Source organism: Siphateles boraxobius, unplaced genomic scaffold (assembly GCF_051911475.1).
Source record: "Siphateles boraxobius isolate OS27281-9 unplaced genomic scaffold, OSU_SipBor_1 41, whole genome shotgun sequence".
NCBI classification, from domain to species: Eukaryota; Metazoa; Chordata; class Actinopteri; order Cypriniformes; family Leuciscidae; genus Siphateles; species Siphateles boraxobius.
The window spans coordinates 38,213,073-38,233,354 of NW_027509042.1; the positions used below are offsets into that span (position 1 = coordinate 38,213,073).

The 20,282-nt window shown below is 41.3% G+C and overlaps 1 protein-coding gene across 1 annotated transcript in view; it reads left to right on the plus strand.

Moving 5' to 3' along the window:
• Positions 1–6,483: 6,483 nt before the first annotated feature.
• The window catches only part of scn1lab (sodium channel, voltage-gated, type I like, alpha b), a 62,547-nt gene continuing 48,748 nt past the window's right edge, over positions 6,484–20,282 (plus strand). The window contains exons 1-7 of the mRNA XM_077199499.1: positions 6,484–6,779; positions 6,950–7,092; positions 13,659–13,739; positions 16,322–16,450; positions 17,610–17,701; positions 19,431–19,682; positions 20,106–20,169. Coding sequence (XP_077055614.1) covers positions 6,510–6,779; positions 6,950–7,092; positions 13,659–13,739; positions 16,322–16,450; positions 17,610–17,701; positions 19,431–19,682; positions 20,106–20,169 — 1,031 coding nt within the window. The 5' untranslated portion in view covers positions 6,484–6,509. The remainder of the gene's footprint in view (positions 6,780–6,949; positions 7,093–13,658; positions 13,740–16,321; positions 16,451–17,609; positions 17,702–19,430; positions 19,683–20,105; positions 20,170–20,282) is intronic.

Sequence of the window (20,282 nt, forward strand, 5' to 3'; positions counted from 1 at the left end):
GGAATACACACATTGTCTGGTTTTGTTTGAGCAAAAAAATATTGTTGGTTAAAAAAAAGTACCCTGGTTGCCTTAAAATTTTGAGTTCATTCAAATGAAAAATTCAAGTTAATCCAATGAGGGAGATTGGTTTAATCAACAGAAACTGAAAATATGATGTTATCTGAACCACATAAATGATCTAGGTTCGGGCCTGATTACCTGTGTGAGTGTAAGATACCTGCTAACTTGCCACTACCCAGACGAGGTGTGCGATCCATCTTTCCATCCCGCTGTCACATACATACCCTGCAAAGACAAAGACTGATTTATCCCTGTCAAGATTCTGTGTTCACGTGCTTAATCTCAGTACTCACCTGTTTGATCTGCTTCACTGCTGCACAATAAGCATCATTGTTAACATTTATCTGCTTGTCCTCTCTGAGTCTGGGTGGTGAACGTGATTTCGCCAAGTACCACATGTTCCTGGATCAACATCTTTGTTGATCCTGGAACAACTTTCCAGTCAACCAATCAGATTTGAGGGACAAGTTTACAGATTATGTCAAGTTTAGGCTTAGAACCAGGGTGAGGTGCTTCAACATCAGTGTTATTAGCCTATCATTACCCTCTGATTTTAGGAAAAGTTATGGGTAGAGTTGGGGAAGGACTACATTTTTGGGACAGGAATGTTGATCCAGGAACAACAAAATATGTTGATCAAGGAACATGTCTTACTTGGCAAAATCACGGTGACCGAGTCTGGGTGCTGTAACAGTTTATTAGTTATTTGCATCAAATCGCGAGACAAAAATATTCTGAGTGCATAATAATTACATACAGACAACACAGACACTATATACAAAGTGTATAAGTATACAGAAGATACAGATTTAGATATAGAAGGTTTGTTATAAAGCTTTTGTAATATCTGCAAAGGATTTGAATTATTATCAGTGTCTTAAAAGTCATGTCTTACCAAAACATTTTTATAACAGTAGCATTTTAACTTAAGCTATTCAAACAAAAAATAACATCTGATAATCTTTGAATAAAAGTAAATTGGACTATTGGACAGTTGTGTTGACATTTCAAGCAAAAAATCACAGGGAATGCCAGGGTTAGTTCTCACACTTTTAATCCAGTGAATATTTCCCATCCAGGGTAGATTTATTAAGTCAATTTATGCATAGGCACACAACATGCGTGTACAGTTGCTTTTCCCACCGTTATTGGCCAAGAAAAAAAGATACAGCTCAAAGAAAACACGTTGCATTTTCAGCAAGACAAAAGAGTGAAACATAAAGTAATTCAAGAAACAATAATAATGTAAAAATGTATGTAGCCTACAAAAATGAAAAGTAAACCGCTTCACATAGGTAGATATATTGTCCTCTGTGCAACCTCCATATTTTCGTAACAGTCGTCGACCGAGGCCTCACATGCAGGTTCTGGCTCTAGCTGTGCATTGATTCTGAGTCTGGAGTCGAGTCGTGAGGCTCGCGCTCGCGTCACTCCCACCACCCAAGCCACCGATAACCGGAAGCGACTATCAGCCGTGATATTTGGGGAGACGAACGACAGCTGAAAGCGCCTTTCAATGGATAAAAACATCGCCTCATCTTTTCAATCTGTTTGACAACAACCGCGTTTTAGTGGGAGGAAAAAAACAATAGAAGGAACTAACGGCAAAACCGAAGTCATTGGAACCCACTGTCATCCAGGTTCGATCCTGACAGGCATCGCTATGGTAAGTAAAAGATCAATTTAGAAACGTCTAGAAAGGCCTGGCAAATAATAACCATATTTTGCCTAATAACTCAGCAGGTACAATTGCAAGAAGGATCGTGTAAATGTTAATGTATGGCTGTTATAATTAAATAGGCCTATGGGCTATTTACCTCACAAAAATACAGTGATTAGGACTTAATGTCCTTAATGTTCGGAAGAAGAATATTTCATTCATTTAAAGGTCATCCTCTGGCTGCTCTACATCAAACACAGTGGGATTTTGATAAATGACGTGAAACAAAATAATAAATCGTATCCATATTAATAGCCTATCATAGAGGCTGAGGCATATGTTTGCGCTGTAACGTTAATTGGGATCATCCAGGCACAGGTTTAAACGGGATTTGGATCGCTGACATTATCGCTTTTAGCCATATCAGGGGGTTTTACAGGGGATTTGTGAATGTAGGAAAACTGGACAGATGTTTGGGTTTCTGTCCGCTGGTTGCCTATGGAGATGATGATGGTGCTGCTGAATTTGGCTGATCCATCAAAATTAGGGAGATGCTGCTTGAGCGAATGACTGCAGTTGACTGTTTAAATCTTAAGAGAATAATAACTCTTATTTTGAGGATTTCACAAGTCGTTGGCATTTCCATAAATCGCATTCATAATGATAATGATTGTCATTGAAAAGAGGAGCAAACGCGACCCCCTCCTTCCCTCAGATTTCCACACCCACCCACAGTCGCACACTGGCTGTAGAAAGGGAGTGAAAAACACAATCCGAAAACACCATTATGGGCCAATTTGCGGTGTTAATGCGAACCTTTATGCCTCGGAAACACGTTTACGTTGGAGGCATTTTTGGTCACTGAAAAAAAGGCACACCCAGAAACGTTTTCTCTGTCGCCTAGACACCGTTTAACCCTTTGGGTGGGTTTCTCGTTACGTGAAATCACATCAATCTCGGTTCTTCAGTCAGGGTCGGACTCGGAAATGATCTGTTGTAGCCCCAGGCTGCGTTTATTTTTTTACACAAAGCTCTAGAAATGGCCGTGTAAATTGTACGTTAACAGTCATGTTTTGGGTGGACCTCGAGCCTGCGGAATGGAAATAAACGGAGACGTCAACATGGCGACAGCTGCTTCGCCCCTGCGCTCGAGATGAATCCTCATAAAGGTAGGGCCTTCAAGCTCACCTTGGGCTTCTGTCACCATTCAGGACAAAAATGTGCATCAACTTTCATTAAAACCTTATTTGTTTATTTTGGTTCTTGAGAGGTATAGGCTACTCAGTTTGCCTTGTTGAAACACATAGGCTAAGCTATACGAATATTCTAAAATGAATGCCAGTCCATTTTGAACGTTTCTTACGGTTTGCATTTTGTAGACATTTATTTTGTATTATAATATTAATCAATCAGTGAAATCCAAACGAACAACCCATTCATTAAAACAGTCTGAAAACTCTGAAAAGATTGAAAACTCATTTATAAATTTTGAATTTGCATTTTAATGGCTTATATAATGCTAGAGGAAATTTGCTATAATTAAACCCCAGAATCACCCGTGTTCAATACGTAAGAGTCAAACTGTCATTAAGAATAGCATGCGAATATAACGGCGGTGGAGGGAGCGCGTGGCGGATGACCTGAACTGAGCCCAAGGCGGAAGCGCGCGCACCTGTGTTTCAGCACCATGGAGAGCAGCTGTTGCGAATCACTACTATCCAAGACGTGGCAGAACCATTTTAACGCACAGTTGAGGAAAAAGTGGCAAATTCTTGATTAGAAATCAGCAACACAGCCTAGTATGCACTAACGGCTTTGTTGGGACATGTAACGTGTTGGTGTTTTGTTTGAGTTTATTGTGAGGTGGTGTGTGTGGAAGGTCACCCCTCCCCCTATCTGTCAGAAATCATATACATTCATTCTTTATTACACATACAGTGTCTACCCGTGTATGCATGACTGTCATGGTTTGAGGGGAAAATCTGACACACAGATGCCTAGTTGGCCTGGAATATTTTAATCCACTTTCTCTGTGACATACTGTCAAGATCTTTCAGCATCTTAACTGGAGTATCATGCAGGATCCACTGAGGTGACATATTTTACACTGATGTTCATTGGTAGTCACCCATGTTTCTTGATTATGATGGAACATGTAACTTTATTATGATGCCACCAGAGGAGCTTCCTAAATTTCCCAGTGTTCGTTTTTTGACAGCTCATCAAAATCGTGAGTAGTAGTAGTTTGTGCCTACTGTATTCTTAAATTGTGCCAATCTCCTCTCTGAGGTTTACTTTGACCCTGGAGACAGGGCTGGGAGTAATGGCACTCCAGAGGGTTGGCTCATTTTTGGATGGGGGTTAAATAAGTGGATCATTGGATGAGTGCTTGGGTGGGTAGACGCATGGGTGAATGAGTTGTTTTTTACTTTGTCCTCAGAGGGAACAGGCTGAACTGGCTGGGTGACGGTAGGGAGAGAGTGAGACAACTCACAGTGCTCACTCACAGACCCACACGCACGCAAACAATTGCTTGACGAATATTAGTCACAGTTGCAAACTGAAATCTAGCCCAGAGCAGACTAAGGCACCTGGAATATTTTTTTGACTAGAAAACATTGTTAGCGGGAGTTCTGCACAGACAAAATAGCACCTTTCAAATGCAGACAATTCAAACTTGCTCAAAAAGCTTACTGCACTAAGAAACTAAATCTAAGCTTTTACTGATTTTATTAGTATACCTTCTTTCTTAAGTATTGCTTTATTTGAGATATGCTTCATATTCCAGGCATGTCATTTTCATGCCGATTTGTATAAGGATGTTTGTTCTCAAATTACTCAAAAAGTTTTTTCACCTTGCTTTTTAGTGTGGTAGTTATTTGTGCAAAAGGGAAGAAGGCATGTGTCTAAAAAAAGGAAAAACGGAGCCTGTGCATTTAGATTTAGAAAAGTATAGATGCATATGGGGATGCAATTATGGCATCTTTAACATGGTTTTGAAACTTTAACAAGAATTTGGGCTTCATTTTTCAGAGTTGTCTTAAATCCACCATTTCGAATTAGATTATTTAAAAAAAAAGATGAATAAATCTAAATTGGGGGGGGGGGGGGGGGGGGGAGGTGGGGGGGTGGGGGGGGGGGGGGTGTATGGGTTATGAATTTCATAATCCATTTTAGATAGCCAGATGCATGCTCAGGTGCCACTCACAGGAATTTATCTCCCAAATTGGATTTTGGATTCCAATGTGAGTTATGTGACATACAGTGTGTGTTAAACAGTTAATAAATTGATTAAAATATAAGAAATAAAGGAAATTTAAACTATGCAGTGTAGGAAATTCATACAGTCGGTCAATTATACAGTAGGCCTACTGTTTAGTGGTCATTATTAAACAATATTTGACCAAGGTATTCTGTGACTGACCAGTCAGAATCAATAACTACAGATAGCTGTGTAATAAAATGTGGGTTCTTTCACTAGCGATATTATTATGTACTCTATAATTCAAAAATTTGGGGTCAGTAAGACTTTTAAAATGTTTTTGGAAGAAGTCTCTTATCCTCACAAAGGCTGCATTTATTTGATCAAAAATACAGAAAAAAAAGAGTAATTTTATGAAAAAGTATTACAATTTAAAATAACTGTTTTAATATATTTTAATACGCAACTAATTCCTGTGGTGGTAAAGCTGAATTTTCAGCATTCAGTAAAATAACTGTCACAGTCATTACTGTCACTTTTGATCAATTTAATGCATTCTTGCTTAATTTGCTTTTGTTAGATTGGATGGATTCTCTACGTCAGAAATGTCAAATCCGACCATGGACGCCGAGATCTGGTCAAAAGATTTCCATTTGGTCTGGTGTCCAAAACCAGTAAAAAACCTGTTAACAGAAAGTCTTGTCTGATTCCCCAAAACTTTGATACCCTGGCACCCCAAAGAGTTTGACTGAGAACGCCAGAGAAGAGCAGAAGCAGGAGACAAAGTGATGATAATAAAATAGCAATAGAAATAGCAGAGTTTATTGAATAATCTTAATTGCATATGTTTCTGTGCTCAGACTTTGTCTGACCAGTTCAAATCCAGCATGTGTTATTATACCAAGGGAAAAACAATGTAAAATTACTTCTTTAAAACATCATCCTGTGATGTTAAAAACCTTGAAATGGGAGAGATTCTCTTATCTCCTAGTCGTGAAGAAAAAAATCCCTTAAAACCACACAATCATAAGATTAAACAACAATTAAAAATAAATAATAAGAAATATAAAAACATAAAATTGATAGGGGTCATGAAGCCCCTGGGACTGTAGCTGATTTGATCTGAGTACATGCCCAGTTTGGCGCTCACAGGTCTGGCCACAGCACTCAGGGCAGCACGCCAGACCGGCTATTTATGCCTGGTGACCCGCAGGCATTGCTGCTCTACTGTCACATACAGAGCTGGTACAACCATCCAATTCTGTAAATGCACGCACGCACGCATACACACACACACGCAAGCTGCATCTAATGTCACTGCTTGAATATTAACAGCCTCTTTATTGGTAATAATTCTGAAATCTTTCGAGTCCCCATTGTGATGCTGATTGTTATGTAAATAAATTGACGTAGGTTAATTTCATATTTTAAACTGCCACAGATTGACTCAATTGGTAAAAATGTAAAGACTGGAATGATCAATCTCCTCTCGCAAAAACTGTGTATTGAACGTGTGAATTCCTTCCTTCAGCTCCCAGAGTGACCGGAGATTAGCTGGTACAGCTACCAGAGCAGGATGTCAATATGGCTGCTCAGCTGCTCGTTCCACCCGGACCTGACAGCTTCCGGCCCTTCGTGCCCGAGTCTCTCGCTGCTATCGAGCGCCGCATCGCAGAGGAGGCGGCCCAACGGCCCAAAGTCGAGAGACGGCCTGATGATGATGACGAAAACGGGCCCAAACCCAACAGCGATTTGGAGGCGGGAAAATCCCTGCCCTTTATCTACGGAGACATACCACCCAAAATGGTGTCCGTCCCGCTGGAGGACCTGGACAGCTACTACAGCAACCAAAAAGTATGTGAAAACATTTAGCTTTTGGTTGCTTGTTATTTGCATTTAGATTGTCAACAGGACTTTAGTCTGGTGTCAGAACGTGTATCATTCTCTGTAGTTATATAACAGATTTGAAAAGAGATTGTCACAGAATGTGCACTGTAACCACAATCCGTTTTTCTCTGCTTCAGACCTTTATAGTATTGAATCGTGGGAAGGCTATATTCCGCTTTAATGCTACGCCGGCCTTGTATATTTTGAGCCCTTTCAATCCATTGAGGAGAATCTCCATCAAGGTCCTGGTGCATTCATATCCTTTATCAGCTGAATGGATGTAGGCATCTAAACAGGTTATAGATAACTATAATCACAACTACATTAGCTTCCACATCAGCGGACGAGATCATTTTGTTTATTCTAAACGCACATTACAGATATGTTTTCTGCTGATTTAAATGCTCTAGCTCTGGTGTCTGATGAATTCTGATTGGCACAATTGTCATTGATTTTATTGTTTATCAGCTGGAAAAAAATCATTCTGAAAGTGATTACAATAATATAGTTTTTCTTTGCTTTTATCATTATAGTTGTGATGTGGACTCCATATTTTTAGAACTTTCTCTTTTTCTTTATCGTTATCTTTATAATTATTGTTCCTTCTGTGAACAGGGCTTTAGTCTTGTATAGCCAGACTGTCACGTGTAGCCTGTTTTGGTTTTGTTTTCTCCGTGTTCTGTTCCTGTTTTGCCTGTCTGATTTGCGAGTTCATTTCCATGTTTCTTAATTATTTAACACCTGTTGTGTTTTAGTTAATCATCCCCAGTGTATTTAAGCCCTCAGTTTCCTGTGTTCTATTGTATGGTCTCGTCAGTATGGTGATGGATTCTAGCTCCTGGGTTTTCCTGAGTTTTCCTGTTGAATTTATTAAAAGACTGTTTATTTTGTAGTCTTATTCTTTTGTCTTCATGCATTCATTACAGCCACAGTATGTGACAGAAAACAAAACCAAAACGGTCTATACGTGACACAGACTTTTTATTGCGACAACTCGCTTAGAAGGAACCAACATCTGACAATCTGACCAACATGTAAAGGGAACAAACAAAATTTGTTTTGTTTTTACAGTTCAAAAGTTTGGGCTCAGTGAAATTTAGTGTTGTTTTTTAAAAGTGTCACTTATGCTCACCAAGACTGCATTTATTTGATTTTTAAAAAACTATCAAAACGTCTCAGGTTACGTATGTAACCCTGGTTTCCTGATAGGGAACGAGACGCTGCGTTTGAGACGCGGTGGGAACGCTCTGCGTGATTACGTCGTGAAGCACGTGTAAAATCAGTCCAATGGAAGCCCGCTACGACATAGGTGACGTCATAGACCAGGAAACTATAAAGCAACCCTGAAATCAGACCGCGATAGCTTCTGAAAAACCTGAAGCAAGTCGATCAGGGCATGCAGGAAGTATGGCAGGCAAACGCAGCGTCTCGTTCCCTATCAGGGAACCAGGGTTACATACGTAACCTGAGACGTTCCCTTTCAAGGGAACTCGAGCTGCGTTTGAGACGCGGTGGGAACCCTATACCCACAACGCCATAATGACAAATGCCCGTTCTGTGTGAGGTCCTGCGCACACTAAGAAGCAAGCAACCTCGCCCAGGAGTGAAGAGGTCATGGTCATAAAACCTGACAAATGTATGCGGAGAGGACCATCCTGCCGCATTACATACGTCAAGAAGGGAAACTCCCGAAATTAAGGCCATAGAGGCCGCCATACTCCGAGTAGAATGGGCCCGCACAGCCATAGGTGAAGGCTGTCCGGCCGCTTCATAAGCCAATGAAATAGCCTCGACTATCCATTTACTCATAACCTGCTTAGATGCAAGGCATCCTCTCTTGAGTGACCCAAAACAAACAAATAGTTGCTCGATTTACGCCACAGGGCAGCTCTGTGAACGTAGGCATCTAAAGCCCGGACTGGACATAACAGGTTAAGCTGTTCCTGGTCAGGGGTATTAAAGGGTGGAGGATAAAAGGCCTGCATTACTATTGGGCCCCCAACATTCAGTGGGACCTTAGGAATATAACCCGGCCTGGGGTAGAGAAATGCCTTCACCATACCCGGTGCAAATTCCAGACATGAAGGAGCAACCGACAAAGGATGTAAATCACCAATTCTCTTGATAGATGAGATAGCAAGGAGAAATAAAGTCTTTAGAGTGAGGAACTTTTCAGAAACCTCCTCGATGGGCTCAAAGGGAGCTAAAGCCAGACCCTCGAGTACAATGGCCAAGTCCCAAGTCGGTGCTCTAGAGTGCAGTGCAGGTCTCAACCTCAATGTACCACGGAGAAAGCGAGTAATTAGAGGGTTTCTCCCAATAGAAGTACCCCCCAGAGGGGTGTGGTAGGCAGATATAGCCGCCACGTAAACCTTTAGGGTGGAAGGAGATAGCCTGGCCGAGAAACGGTCTTGCAGAAAATCAAGAACTGAACCAACAGGGCAGTTAACAGGATCTAACTGACGTTCAACACACCACGTGGTGAAAAGTTTCCATTTTAGCGCATACAGCCTTCTCGTGGAAGGAGCTCTGGATTGAAGAATGGTTTCTACAACATCGGTCGAAAGACCGGTCTCCCTGAGCCTGGCCCCCTCAGAGGCCAGGCCCACAGTTTCCACAACTCCGGCCGAGGGTGAAATATCGTGCCCCCGGCCTGAGACAGGAGGTCCACCCTGATTGGGATCTCCAAGGGGGAGCCCTCCAGAAGAGACACCAAGTCCGAGAACCAAACTCGGGTCGGCCAATAAGGGGCTACTAGTAGCAGACGAGCCCCTTCTCGGTGAACCCTCTCCAGAACCCACGGAAGCAAAGATATCGGGGGAAAGGCGTACAGGTGCAGCCTCGGCCACACCTGCACCATAGCATCCAGACCGAGAGGAGCTGGGTGCGTTAGAGAGAACCACATGGGACAATGGGTTGAATCTGATGATGCGAAAAGGTCTACCTGAGCACGGCCGAACTTTTCCCACAGGAACTCCACCACTTCTGGGTGAAGTCTCCACTCCCCGGGCCTCAGCCCCTGTCTCGACAGAATATCTGCTCCCACATTCTGAAGCCCCGGAATATATACCGCCTTGAGCGACAGTAACTTCCCCTGGGCCCATAGGAGGATCTGATGGGCCAATTTGCAAAGGTGACGTGACCTCAGACCCCCTTGATGGTTGATATAGGAGACCACTGAAGTGTTGTCTGTGCGGACCAACACGTGATGGCCTCTCAGGTCTGGCAGGAAATATTTGAGTGCTCGAAATACCGCCATCAACTCTAAACGATTTATGTGCCAGGAACATTGATGGTCCTGCCACAGACCTTGCGCCGAGCGGCCACTCATGACCGCCCCCCATCCCGTGAGGGAAGCATCCGTCGAAAGCATGACGCGTCGACAAGGAGCCCCCAACACTGGGCCCTGGGCGAGGAACCAAGGTTTCTTCCACAAGGCCAAGGCACGAAGGCATAGCCGCGTGACCTTGATCTTGCGGAACGGATTTCCCCTCGGAGAAAACCCCTTGGTCCTGAGCCACCACTGCAGGGGTCTCATGTACAGAAGGCCAAAAGTAATAACGTTGGACGCAGCTGCCATGAGACCCAACATCTCGATGCTGAACTGCCACCTGCTCTGACTGAGCTAAAAACAACCAATCGTCGATGTAATTTAATACGTGGATGCCCTGGAGGCTCAACGGAGCCAGAGCTGCATCCACGCATTTTGTAAAAGTGCGGGGAGATAAACCTAGGCCAAATGGAAGAACCCGATATTGGTATGCTTTGCCCCCGAAAGCAAACCTCAGGAACCTCCTGTGATGAGGATGGATAGATACATGGAAGTACGCGTCCTTCAAGTCTATTGTGACAAACCAGTCCTCGGACTGAACCTGTGATACAATCTGTTTGAGTGTAAGCATTCTGAACTTGAGTTTCTGAACCCTGCTGTTTAACTGGCGCAGGTCTAGAATAGGACGCAGCCCTCCATCCTTCTTTGGAACAATGAAGTAACGGCTGTAAAACCCTGACTCTCTGCTGGGAGGAGAAACCCTTTCTATAGCTCCCTTTCGAAGAAGTGTAAGTACTTCTTGCTCCATTACCAGAGCCTGCTGTGAGTCCACCACCGTGGGGAGGACTCCTTGAAATCTGGGCGGACGAGAACCGAACTGAATTCTGAACCCTTTTCTATTATGTGCAGGACCCATAGAGAAATATTTGGCAGAAGTTTCAACGCTGCCAGAAATTCCGATAAGGGAACCAGTCTCTCGAGACTGGCCTCTGGATTTGATTGAACAATCATTTCGGCGCCCTGAAGCGGCGAACCGGCAGGGAACAACCGAACTGACCGTTCTACAACCCTCCTCAGAGGATTGCACGGGGACGCTGACACCTCGGTGCCCTGAAGCGGCGAACCGGCAGGGAACAACCGAAGTGGCAGCGCTGCGGCTCTCCTCGGAGAGTCGCCCCCCGGAGGGTGCCAAGGAGGGGACCACCCTCAGAAGCCTGATAGCCTTGGCGTCAGGACTTCTTCTTAGCCCAAGCTCTCCTAGAGATAACAGTCCTCAGATCTTGTCTACCCCTAACAGGTCTGGGCTGCGAGCGCCACTCAGGAACCGTAGATTGAGGAGGTGCCCGAGCGGCGACGCTCTGTTTTTGTTGAACTCTGTGAGCGGAGCTCGTAGACGGACGAGGCTGCTCAGACTTTATACTACGAGCAGCCTCGGGGACAATAGACCGGCGAGTAAGAAACCTCTGAAACGCAGCCGCTTGTTTCTTATTTTCTTGAAACCTATCGACGACACAATTTATAGCGTCGCCGAACAGACTTGTAGGTGACAGCGGTGCGTCCAGAAGAACAGATCTATCTTTATCTTTTATTTCTGATAAACTTAACCATAAATGGCGTTCCGTGGCCACCAAGGCTGCCATAGAGCGGCCCACAGACTTGGCCGTCTCCTTGGTGGCTCGGAGAGATAAATCTGTCGTGCAACGCAATTCTCGAATTGCGTCAGCACTAACTTCCTCACTATCGTCTATGTCCTTCAGCAGGTCAGCCTGGTACGCTTGGAGAATCGACATAGTGTGCAAACATGCTGCGGCCTGACCTGCTGCCGAATACGCTTTACCCACCAACAAAGATGTATTTTTTAATGGTTTGGTGGGTAACGTCGGGGCTTTCAGAGAAGAAGAAGACTCAGGGGAGAGATAGCTCGCTAGTGTGTCTTCAGCACGAGGCATAGTCAAATAACCATAATGATCAATCCCTTGAACTTTACTATAATTCTTAGTTTGTGGGTTATGCACTCTGAAAGACGCCGGTTTAATCCACGATCTCGAAACCTCGGCGTGGAGATCGGGAAAAAACGGGAGTTCCCGACGAGGAGGTCGTGATCTAGATGGTAAATAACGTTCATCTAAAAGACTCTTTCTAGATTCAACATCGAAATCATCGGCTGGCCACTCAATATTTAATTTAGTAACAGCACGAGATAAAACCTCCATAAGCTCCTCATCAGCAGGGGTATGAGCTGGCGAACACTCAATATCCCCCATACTACCGACATCCAGATCCTCAGAACTGGATAGCCGTAATATTGGTGCCTCAGCCTGGGAAGGAGAAGCCGCAGAGCGGGCTCCTTCCTGGGCAAAGACACCGAATCCAGTAGGTAAGGGCTGAGAAAGGGCGGGGCCCGTCTCAAACCCCGCTACTAGATCCATCTGCGAACCCCAAGATGAAATTCGACGCTGTGCCTCGGCAGCAGCGGGACCCGCACCTCGGGGAGCGCGAACCGAACCGTCCTCCTCAAAGAACGCCCGGCGAGAGCGGAGAGTTTTCATAGACAAACTCAAGCAATGCTCACAGTCAGCCCCCTCGAGGACTGACTGGGCATGCTCCACTCCCAAACAAGCAATACACATAGGATGTGTCTCCCCACCCGTGATATAACGAGGGCAGGGCACAACACAAGGTTTATAACTTTGCTTGCTCGCCATAGTGATATATATATATATATATATATATATATATATATATATAAGGGGCTTGACAGACAACAATAAATAGACAAGGACAGATATACAGAGAGCGCTTGCTGAAGGTGCAGAAGCTATCGCGGTCTGATTTCAGGGTTGCTTTATAGTTTCCTGGTCTATGACGTCACCTATGTCGTAGCGGGCTTCCATTGGACTGATTTTACACGTGCTTCACGACGTAATCACACAGAGCGTTCCCACCACGTGTCAAACGCAGCTCGAGTTTTCTTGAAAGGGAACAGTAATATCGTGAAATAATTTTACAATTTAAAATAACTATTTCTACTTTAATATACATTACAATTTAATTTATTCATGTGATGGCAAAGCTGAATTTTCAGCATCATTACTCCAGTCTTCAGTGTCACATGATCCTTCAGAAATTATTACAGTATACTGATTTACTGCTCAAGAAACAATTCTTATTATTATCAATGTTGCAAACAGCTGCTTAATATTTCATTGGAAACTGTTTTTCTTTTTCTTTGTGACAAGTATTTACTGTCACTTTAGCTGAATTTAATGCATCCTTGCCGAATGGAAGTATGAATTTAAAAAAAAATATATATATATTCTTACTGACTACAACCTTTTGAGTGATACTGTACACACCGCAGATTATATTCTGCTTCTGTAAATTTATTTTGTTTACTACTAAGTGCCTCAAACATAAGTTTTGATATCTTTCAAATATTTGACAAACTTTGGCAAATCCAGTGATTAGTTTTTTCTATAGGCATTGAACCTTGAGACTCTGTCATTTGATTGGTTGTATGTATTTGTGTGTGTTTTCTTTGTGTATATTCCTTGACCTCTGCTTACGCTGTTCAGTTTTGTGATCATGTGCACAATCTTGACCAACTGCGCCTTCATGACCCTCAGCAATCCCCCGGACTGGGCCAAGAACGTAGAGTAAGTCACATCTTGTGCATAGATTTAAGGAAGTTTTACAGCCTAACCTGATTAACATTTGTTAAGAACCCCAATAGATCAAAATGGTAGTTTTGTAGATTTTTGTCCATTTCTGTTTGCATTTGGACCATCTCTGTCCTAGTGTGCTCCTAAATGTTGACAACATTATCAGAATTCTGGAGCAATGAACTAAACATATTGATGATTTTCTATGCACTTGTATTGAGAGATTAAGTTTTCTAAAGACTTGAAATACAATATACAGTATATTCCAAGTTTTCTAAAGCCATACAATAACTTGTGACTGAAAATAGAAAAAGAAAAAAGAAAATAATAAAGTCATTATTCACTGGTAATCTCCTCTAGTGAGTTGTTGACTCAAGAACTGCTGTGACAAGATCATTGAGTCAGTGAGTTGAATTTTTCGAACGAATCTCATCGTACAATTTTTCACTTAACCAGTTTTTGAGTTATACTCATTAAATCAAACACCCATCTGATAATGAAAGTTGATTACAGAATTTAATAATCGTTTATTGTGTATTGTTACATCATATCGCTGCTACAACAAACGTGAAGAATGCGAGATTGAGGAAACAAATGCACATGTTTAATTAAGAAAAATTATGCTACCAAGTTTGGATTTCTTCATTATTATCCATTAATGTGTGCATCAATTTTTAATAAAGTTTATTTTTGTTTTCGTCCCCATGGAGTTGTGATATATTATGCATACAGGAATTTAGACTCCATAGCATATGGTGAATATACACTGTGCGGTAACTTGCCTTTTGTTTATTATGTGTTATGTGATAGATAATGGGCAATCAGCAACAAAATAAACCCTGACAGGGTGCAACAATATTACAGTAATACATGATACAATATTACAATAGTACAGTTTCTTAAATGTTCAAGATTCTTGTCTTCAAAGTAACTAAAAAAAGGAACTAAAACATTAAAATCAGCAATAAACTTTCATTACACTATAAAACTCTGAAAATATTAATGGATTAGATAAGTAGATTGCTTAATGTTTTTAAATTATGAAAATTATAAATTAGGATAACCAAGGTCAACCACTTTAAGTTTAATATATCAGTTTGATATAATGCGAATTTTAATTCCGGCCCCTGACCTCAATCAAGTTCGATTTTTGGCCTTTCGTTGTGAAAAGTTTTGGCACCTCTATGCTAGACGGACATGTTTGACCGTTGCGCTTGCGTCTAGCATCTTTTGTACAGTAACACGCATGACTCACCATTCTAAACGCGCAGCTCAGGTTAAAATTAAAAGTTAATCTTTTAAAAAACATGCCTCTAGCCCTAGCATTTTTCCCCCACTGATCTGTTTTTCGCCTTTAACCGCAAAAATGTGTTTTGTGTGCATGAACCCTTATGTTTTTAATGGTCTTAATTCTCTTCTTAAAGGGATAGTTCACCCACATTTTTTTATTTTGTCATTACTTACTGGACCTCAATTTGAGGGTAAGTAAATTATGACAAATATTACATTTTGGGGTGAACTATCCCTTTAAGGCAAATTCAGACTGAACCAACAGACGGCAACAGAGACTTTAGCCCTATTCGCACGGGATAAGTATTACCTGGTGACCTCTAGTCATTTGTAATAATTGCGGAGGTTTTCCCGTGGGAATCGGCCATGTCTGTAATTTGTAAAGTAAAAATTCCTCCGCAAATGACCTACCATATTTCGCCGAACACCAAGGTCCTGTGATAATATTGGTCCCGCGCGAATCGGCATCTCTGTGATTTGGCAGGGTCGTTTATAATTTTTTCAAGGTTTTTGTTTCCTGCGTGCTTTTTTATCCATCTTTCGCGAAGAATGGAGGCTGCGTGGGAGAGTTTTGATAGTATTTTGTGTGCTGGTGTGCTGGGTCATATCGCTATACACCATACAACTATACAATTTGCAGAAAGAGAAAGCTGAAAACCATCAGAAGAGCAAAAACAAAAAGAATGGTTAGATGGAAATAATGACATTTAGGCTATAGCAGCATGCGGTAAGGAACATTCTTCTGTTTATGATATATCATACAGCTAGACCTATAATAACGACAAGACATTTCCAAGCCTATTGACATCATATCCGGGAGATAAGTCTAATTCACATGAGGTCCCCAGATAATACCAATCCAGTGCGAATGGGGCTTTTGTCGGGTTTTGTCAGATCTGTATGTTACCCGTGTTGATGTCTGATGCCGTTGGTCAGCACTTTTGATTGAACACGGTAATTCTCCGTTTGTCGGGTCTCGAAACTTCTGAGAAATGACATTCTGTAATCTGGCTGGCATCTGTCGATTCAGTGTGAATTGGCCTTTAGACATTTCTCTTTTTTGTTTCATGAAAAAAGTTCTAAGAGTAGTAAAAATCTTTTACGTAAGACTATCAGTTTTCCTTGGCCCAATGTTCTTTTTCAATAGGAAATTCGTCAACACAGGAAATAAAATTGCATTTAATAAATCATTACATGGGGTCTTTAACACTTAATTGTTTTAATTTCATACTGTAGTTCTAAATTTTTTGAGCTATGTTGATGAATTTTTGTTTTTGTACATTCAGGTACACGTTCACAGGGATCTACACCTTCGAGTCCCTGATAAAGATCCTAGCACGGGGCTTCTGCGTGGGGAAGTTCACTTTCCTGCGGGACCCCTGGAACTGGCTGGATTTCAGTGTGATTATGATGGCGTGAGTATATGAGGACAGCTGATGCATATCAGTTTGTTTTAGAGCTGCACGATTCTCAGTCAATCACAGTTTTTTTGTTTAAAATAGAGATCACGATTCAACCATGATTTTGAATTGACAACCAAACAAAATATCAAATTAATTTACTAGAGGTTCTGACAAAATGTTAATCGCTGCAGTCTGTTTAAAAAATATCCAAGTTATAATAGAATTAATTTGAATGAATTATTGTTTTAAAAAAAATATTTGGAATGAATGATTCAATGACTCACTCAGACTTCACTCGTTTAATTACTGAATGAATCAGCGTTTTTTGAACAAATCTCTTTTTTAACAGTCACTTGTTGCCACCTACTGATGTTACAATGTAATTTATATAATCTCTATTTGAAGCAGCAAGTTACTTCCAAAAGGTGATTTGCCCCATTATTTTTCGCTACTGTAGACATCAGTGATTATATCCGACCTATCAACTTTTTATCTCAGTAATTCTGTGATCATTTGAATTTTGTGATAATTTGAATTCTGTGATAATTTGAATTTGAATGTGATAATCAGATTTAAATGTTCCGTTGTGATCGTACATAACAGACATAGACGAATAGTTATCATTTAGAAATTAGATCGCTTTGATGTTTGAATCAAGATCGTGATCTTTCAACAATTAATACTACAGCTCTATTTTGTGTTAAAAACATAAGAGAAATGAGAATGTCCTCTGTTTTCCCTGAACTGTTAATGAGAGTTCACTCAGATAGTTTTAATAAAGGAAAGCTGGTGAATCCATGTCGGTTGCAGTTGTGTGAGTTTGAGCTGGTGTGTCGGCGTGAGTGTGTGTGCTTGTGGTAACTCTCTATTTGATTCTACAGGTATGTAACTGAGTTTGTAAACCTAGGCAATGTGTCAGCTCTCCGCACTTTCAGAGTGCTCAGAGCTTTGAAAACTATCTCAGTCATCCCAGGTAAGGGATGTATGTGTGCGTGTGTGTGTATAGACGTGCGCATGCGTGTGCGCGTAAACACGGTTGTCAGTCAGGTGTGTGTCTCTGTGTGACGTTTCCCTCTGCTGCCCTGTCCTGTCCTAACATGTGTGCGTGTGTGTGTTTGTGCGTGCGTGCGCGTGTGACCCCCTCTCCCTCCCCCTCCCCCCCTCCCTACAGATATGTAACAGAATTTGTGGATCTGGGCAATGTCTCAGCACTGAGAACCTTCAGGGTTTTACGAGCACTCAAAACTATATCAGTGATTCCAGGTGAGGGCTAGCTCACAGGCTGCCTCTCTCTTCATCTGAGCTCTCGCTCACTCCATCCCCTCCTCCGCTGGCCTCTCTCTATCATTCTGTCGCTCCAAGCGGTCAGAGAAAGCAGGAATCCGCTCGGGTGTAAAAACGGGATTCCAGGCTTTTAAAAACACATTCTGTAGTTTTCCTTATAATCCCTTTTTGCCAGGCTCTGCTCTGTTATTTCCCAAAGACCATCACGCCTTGGCAAAGGTCTCCCATCATGCCTTGGGAAATAGACAACTGGGCATTTTTGAGTTGTGTTGTTTTTTTCTTGTTTTTTTTCTTTTGCATGAGACATTGCTGAAGCCTATATAGTCTGAGATAGAGAACTTGAGACCCTTTACTCTTCTCTTCTCCTGTGTCTACTGTTTGAGTTCAATGTGCATGCGCATCGTCGGCCGTGTTCGCTATGTCCCGTGCTGTGTGTGTGTGTGTGAAGCACAGACATGCACACACGCACATGCTACACTTTCACTCACTGTCCTACACTGCATGCTTAAATGTTGTTAATACGCAATTTCACAAACATTTATTCAACTAGCTAATGTTTTAATCACCAAAAGCTTCTTATTGCTTTCTTTTTTTTTACTAATTTACAATATCAAAAGCAGAATGCTTTACTTGATTTGTATTGTTATTATAGTCCAAAGAAATGATTAAAGTAACTGTAATGTCAAAATTATACTTAATGTTGTATACTGCCAGATTTTCAAGGGAAAGTTCAGCCAAATATGAAAATTCAGCCTCTATACCTTATTTCAAACCAAGCTTGTATGCTATTTTTTTTAAGATAGCGTGTGTGAAGAACATATCAGAATTTGAGTCTTAATTTAAAGGTACGCTACAGAAGATTTTCTAGATGACACCAAATTTAATGTTGACACAACAACAGAAATTTTCAGTTGAATTTAGTTTTTTTGTCACACAAAGCTATTAGATGACTTCAGACAGCTTAAAATGCAGTGGACCAAAAATATTGGACACTTCTATGGTGTTTTTCTATCTTTTTTGGATATTAACAGCTGTGGCTGCTATGAACTGTCACTGGAATAGAGCTGTGTGAAGAATCTTTTAAATGTCCCTTTTGTGCTTTGAAGGAAAAATAACAGCACACAGGTTTGGAATAACATGAGGGTGAATAAAAAATGTGTTTCTGGGTGAACCATTCCTGTAAAAAAATAAATCTCTCACTCTCTCTCTCTCTCTCTCTCTCTCTCTCTCTCTCTCTCTCTCTCTCTCTCTCTATATATATATATATATATATATATATATAAAAGGATGACAAAAACAGTAACACTTTAACAATAAGGTACAATTTGTTAACAATATATAATGCATTAGGCATTATGAACTAACAATGAACAATATTTTACAGTATTTATATTTATGGTAATTTATAGTATAAATACCCTATTGTTTATTGTTATTCATGTTTTTGATATATAATCTGAATTTTCAAAAAAAATGGCTTAAATGTACTAGTAAACGTAAAAAATAATATTAACTTAGATTAATAAAGGTTGTAAATGTTATTTAGTGTACAGTAGCTATTATGTTATTTAACAGATTAGACCTTATTAAAAGTGTTACCATAAGATCTTTTTCATTTCTATATAGTTGTAACATAGGCATACTCACTCTGTGTTTGAGTTGTTGTGCGCATCAGCAGTGTTTGTGACCACCGTTGCGTGTTCCTCAGGGCTGAAGACCATCGTCGGAGCTCTGATCCAGTCTGTGAAGAAGCTGTCAGACGTGATGATCCTGACGGTGTTCTGTCTGAGTGTGTTTGCTCTGATCGGACTGCAGCTCTTCATGGGAAACCTGCGGCAGAAGTGTGTGAAGATACCAGAGGTCAATGTCACTGAAAACCTCACCGCCACGCTGAACTATAGTATCGGCTTAGAGCTGCACAACTCCACCTTTAACTGGACAGAGTACATTACTGATGAGAGTAAGTGAAGAATGTGTGTGCTTATTCTCTCCTTTGTGTGTGTGTGTGTGTGTGTGTGTGTGTGTGTGTGTGTGTGTGTGTGTGTGTGTGTGTGTGTGTGTGTGTGTGTGTGTGTGTGTGTGTGTGTGTGTGTTATTGAGATACTTGTTGACACTCCACGTTCTTGTGGATGTAAGGAGCGCTCCTCTGGCCCAAGAAAAATTAGTCATCTAGTGCTTAAAGCACTTTTATGGTTGTGTGTGTGTGGATGTATGTTGCTAGCAGCAAGTGTGATTTAAAGGCTAGCTTTCATTTGGACACTTCCTTAAAGCTACATGATTCGGTGCTAGAAACATATACTGGGCATCTTTGTGTGTATACGTTCTGCTTCTTATCTTTTTATTATATAACTTGACATTTATTTAATGCTTTTTTCCATTTTAGAAAATTATTATCACCTCCCAGGCCGCAGAGATGCTTTGCTATGTGGAAATTCAAGCGATGCAGGGTAAATATATGTGCTTTCAGATTTTACATGCTAGTTCAAATTAAAACAAAACATGTCCTTATAGTTATTAGAATATAGATAAGATTTTTGTAACAAAGAAAAGTTTTGCAGGT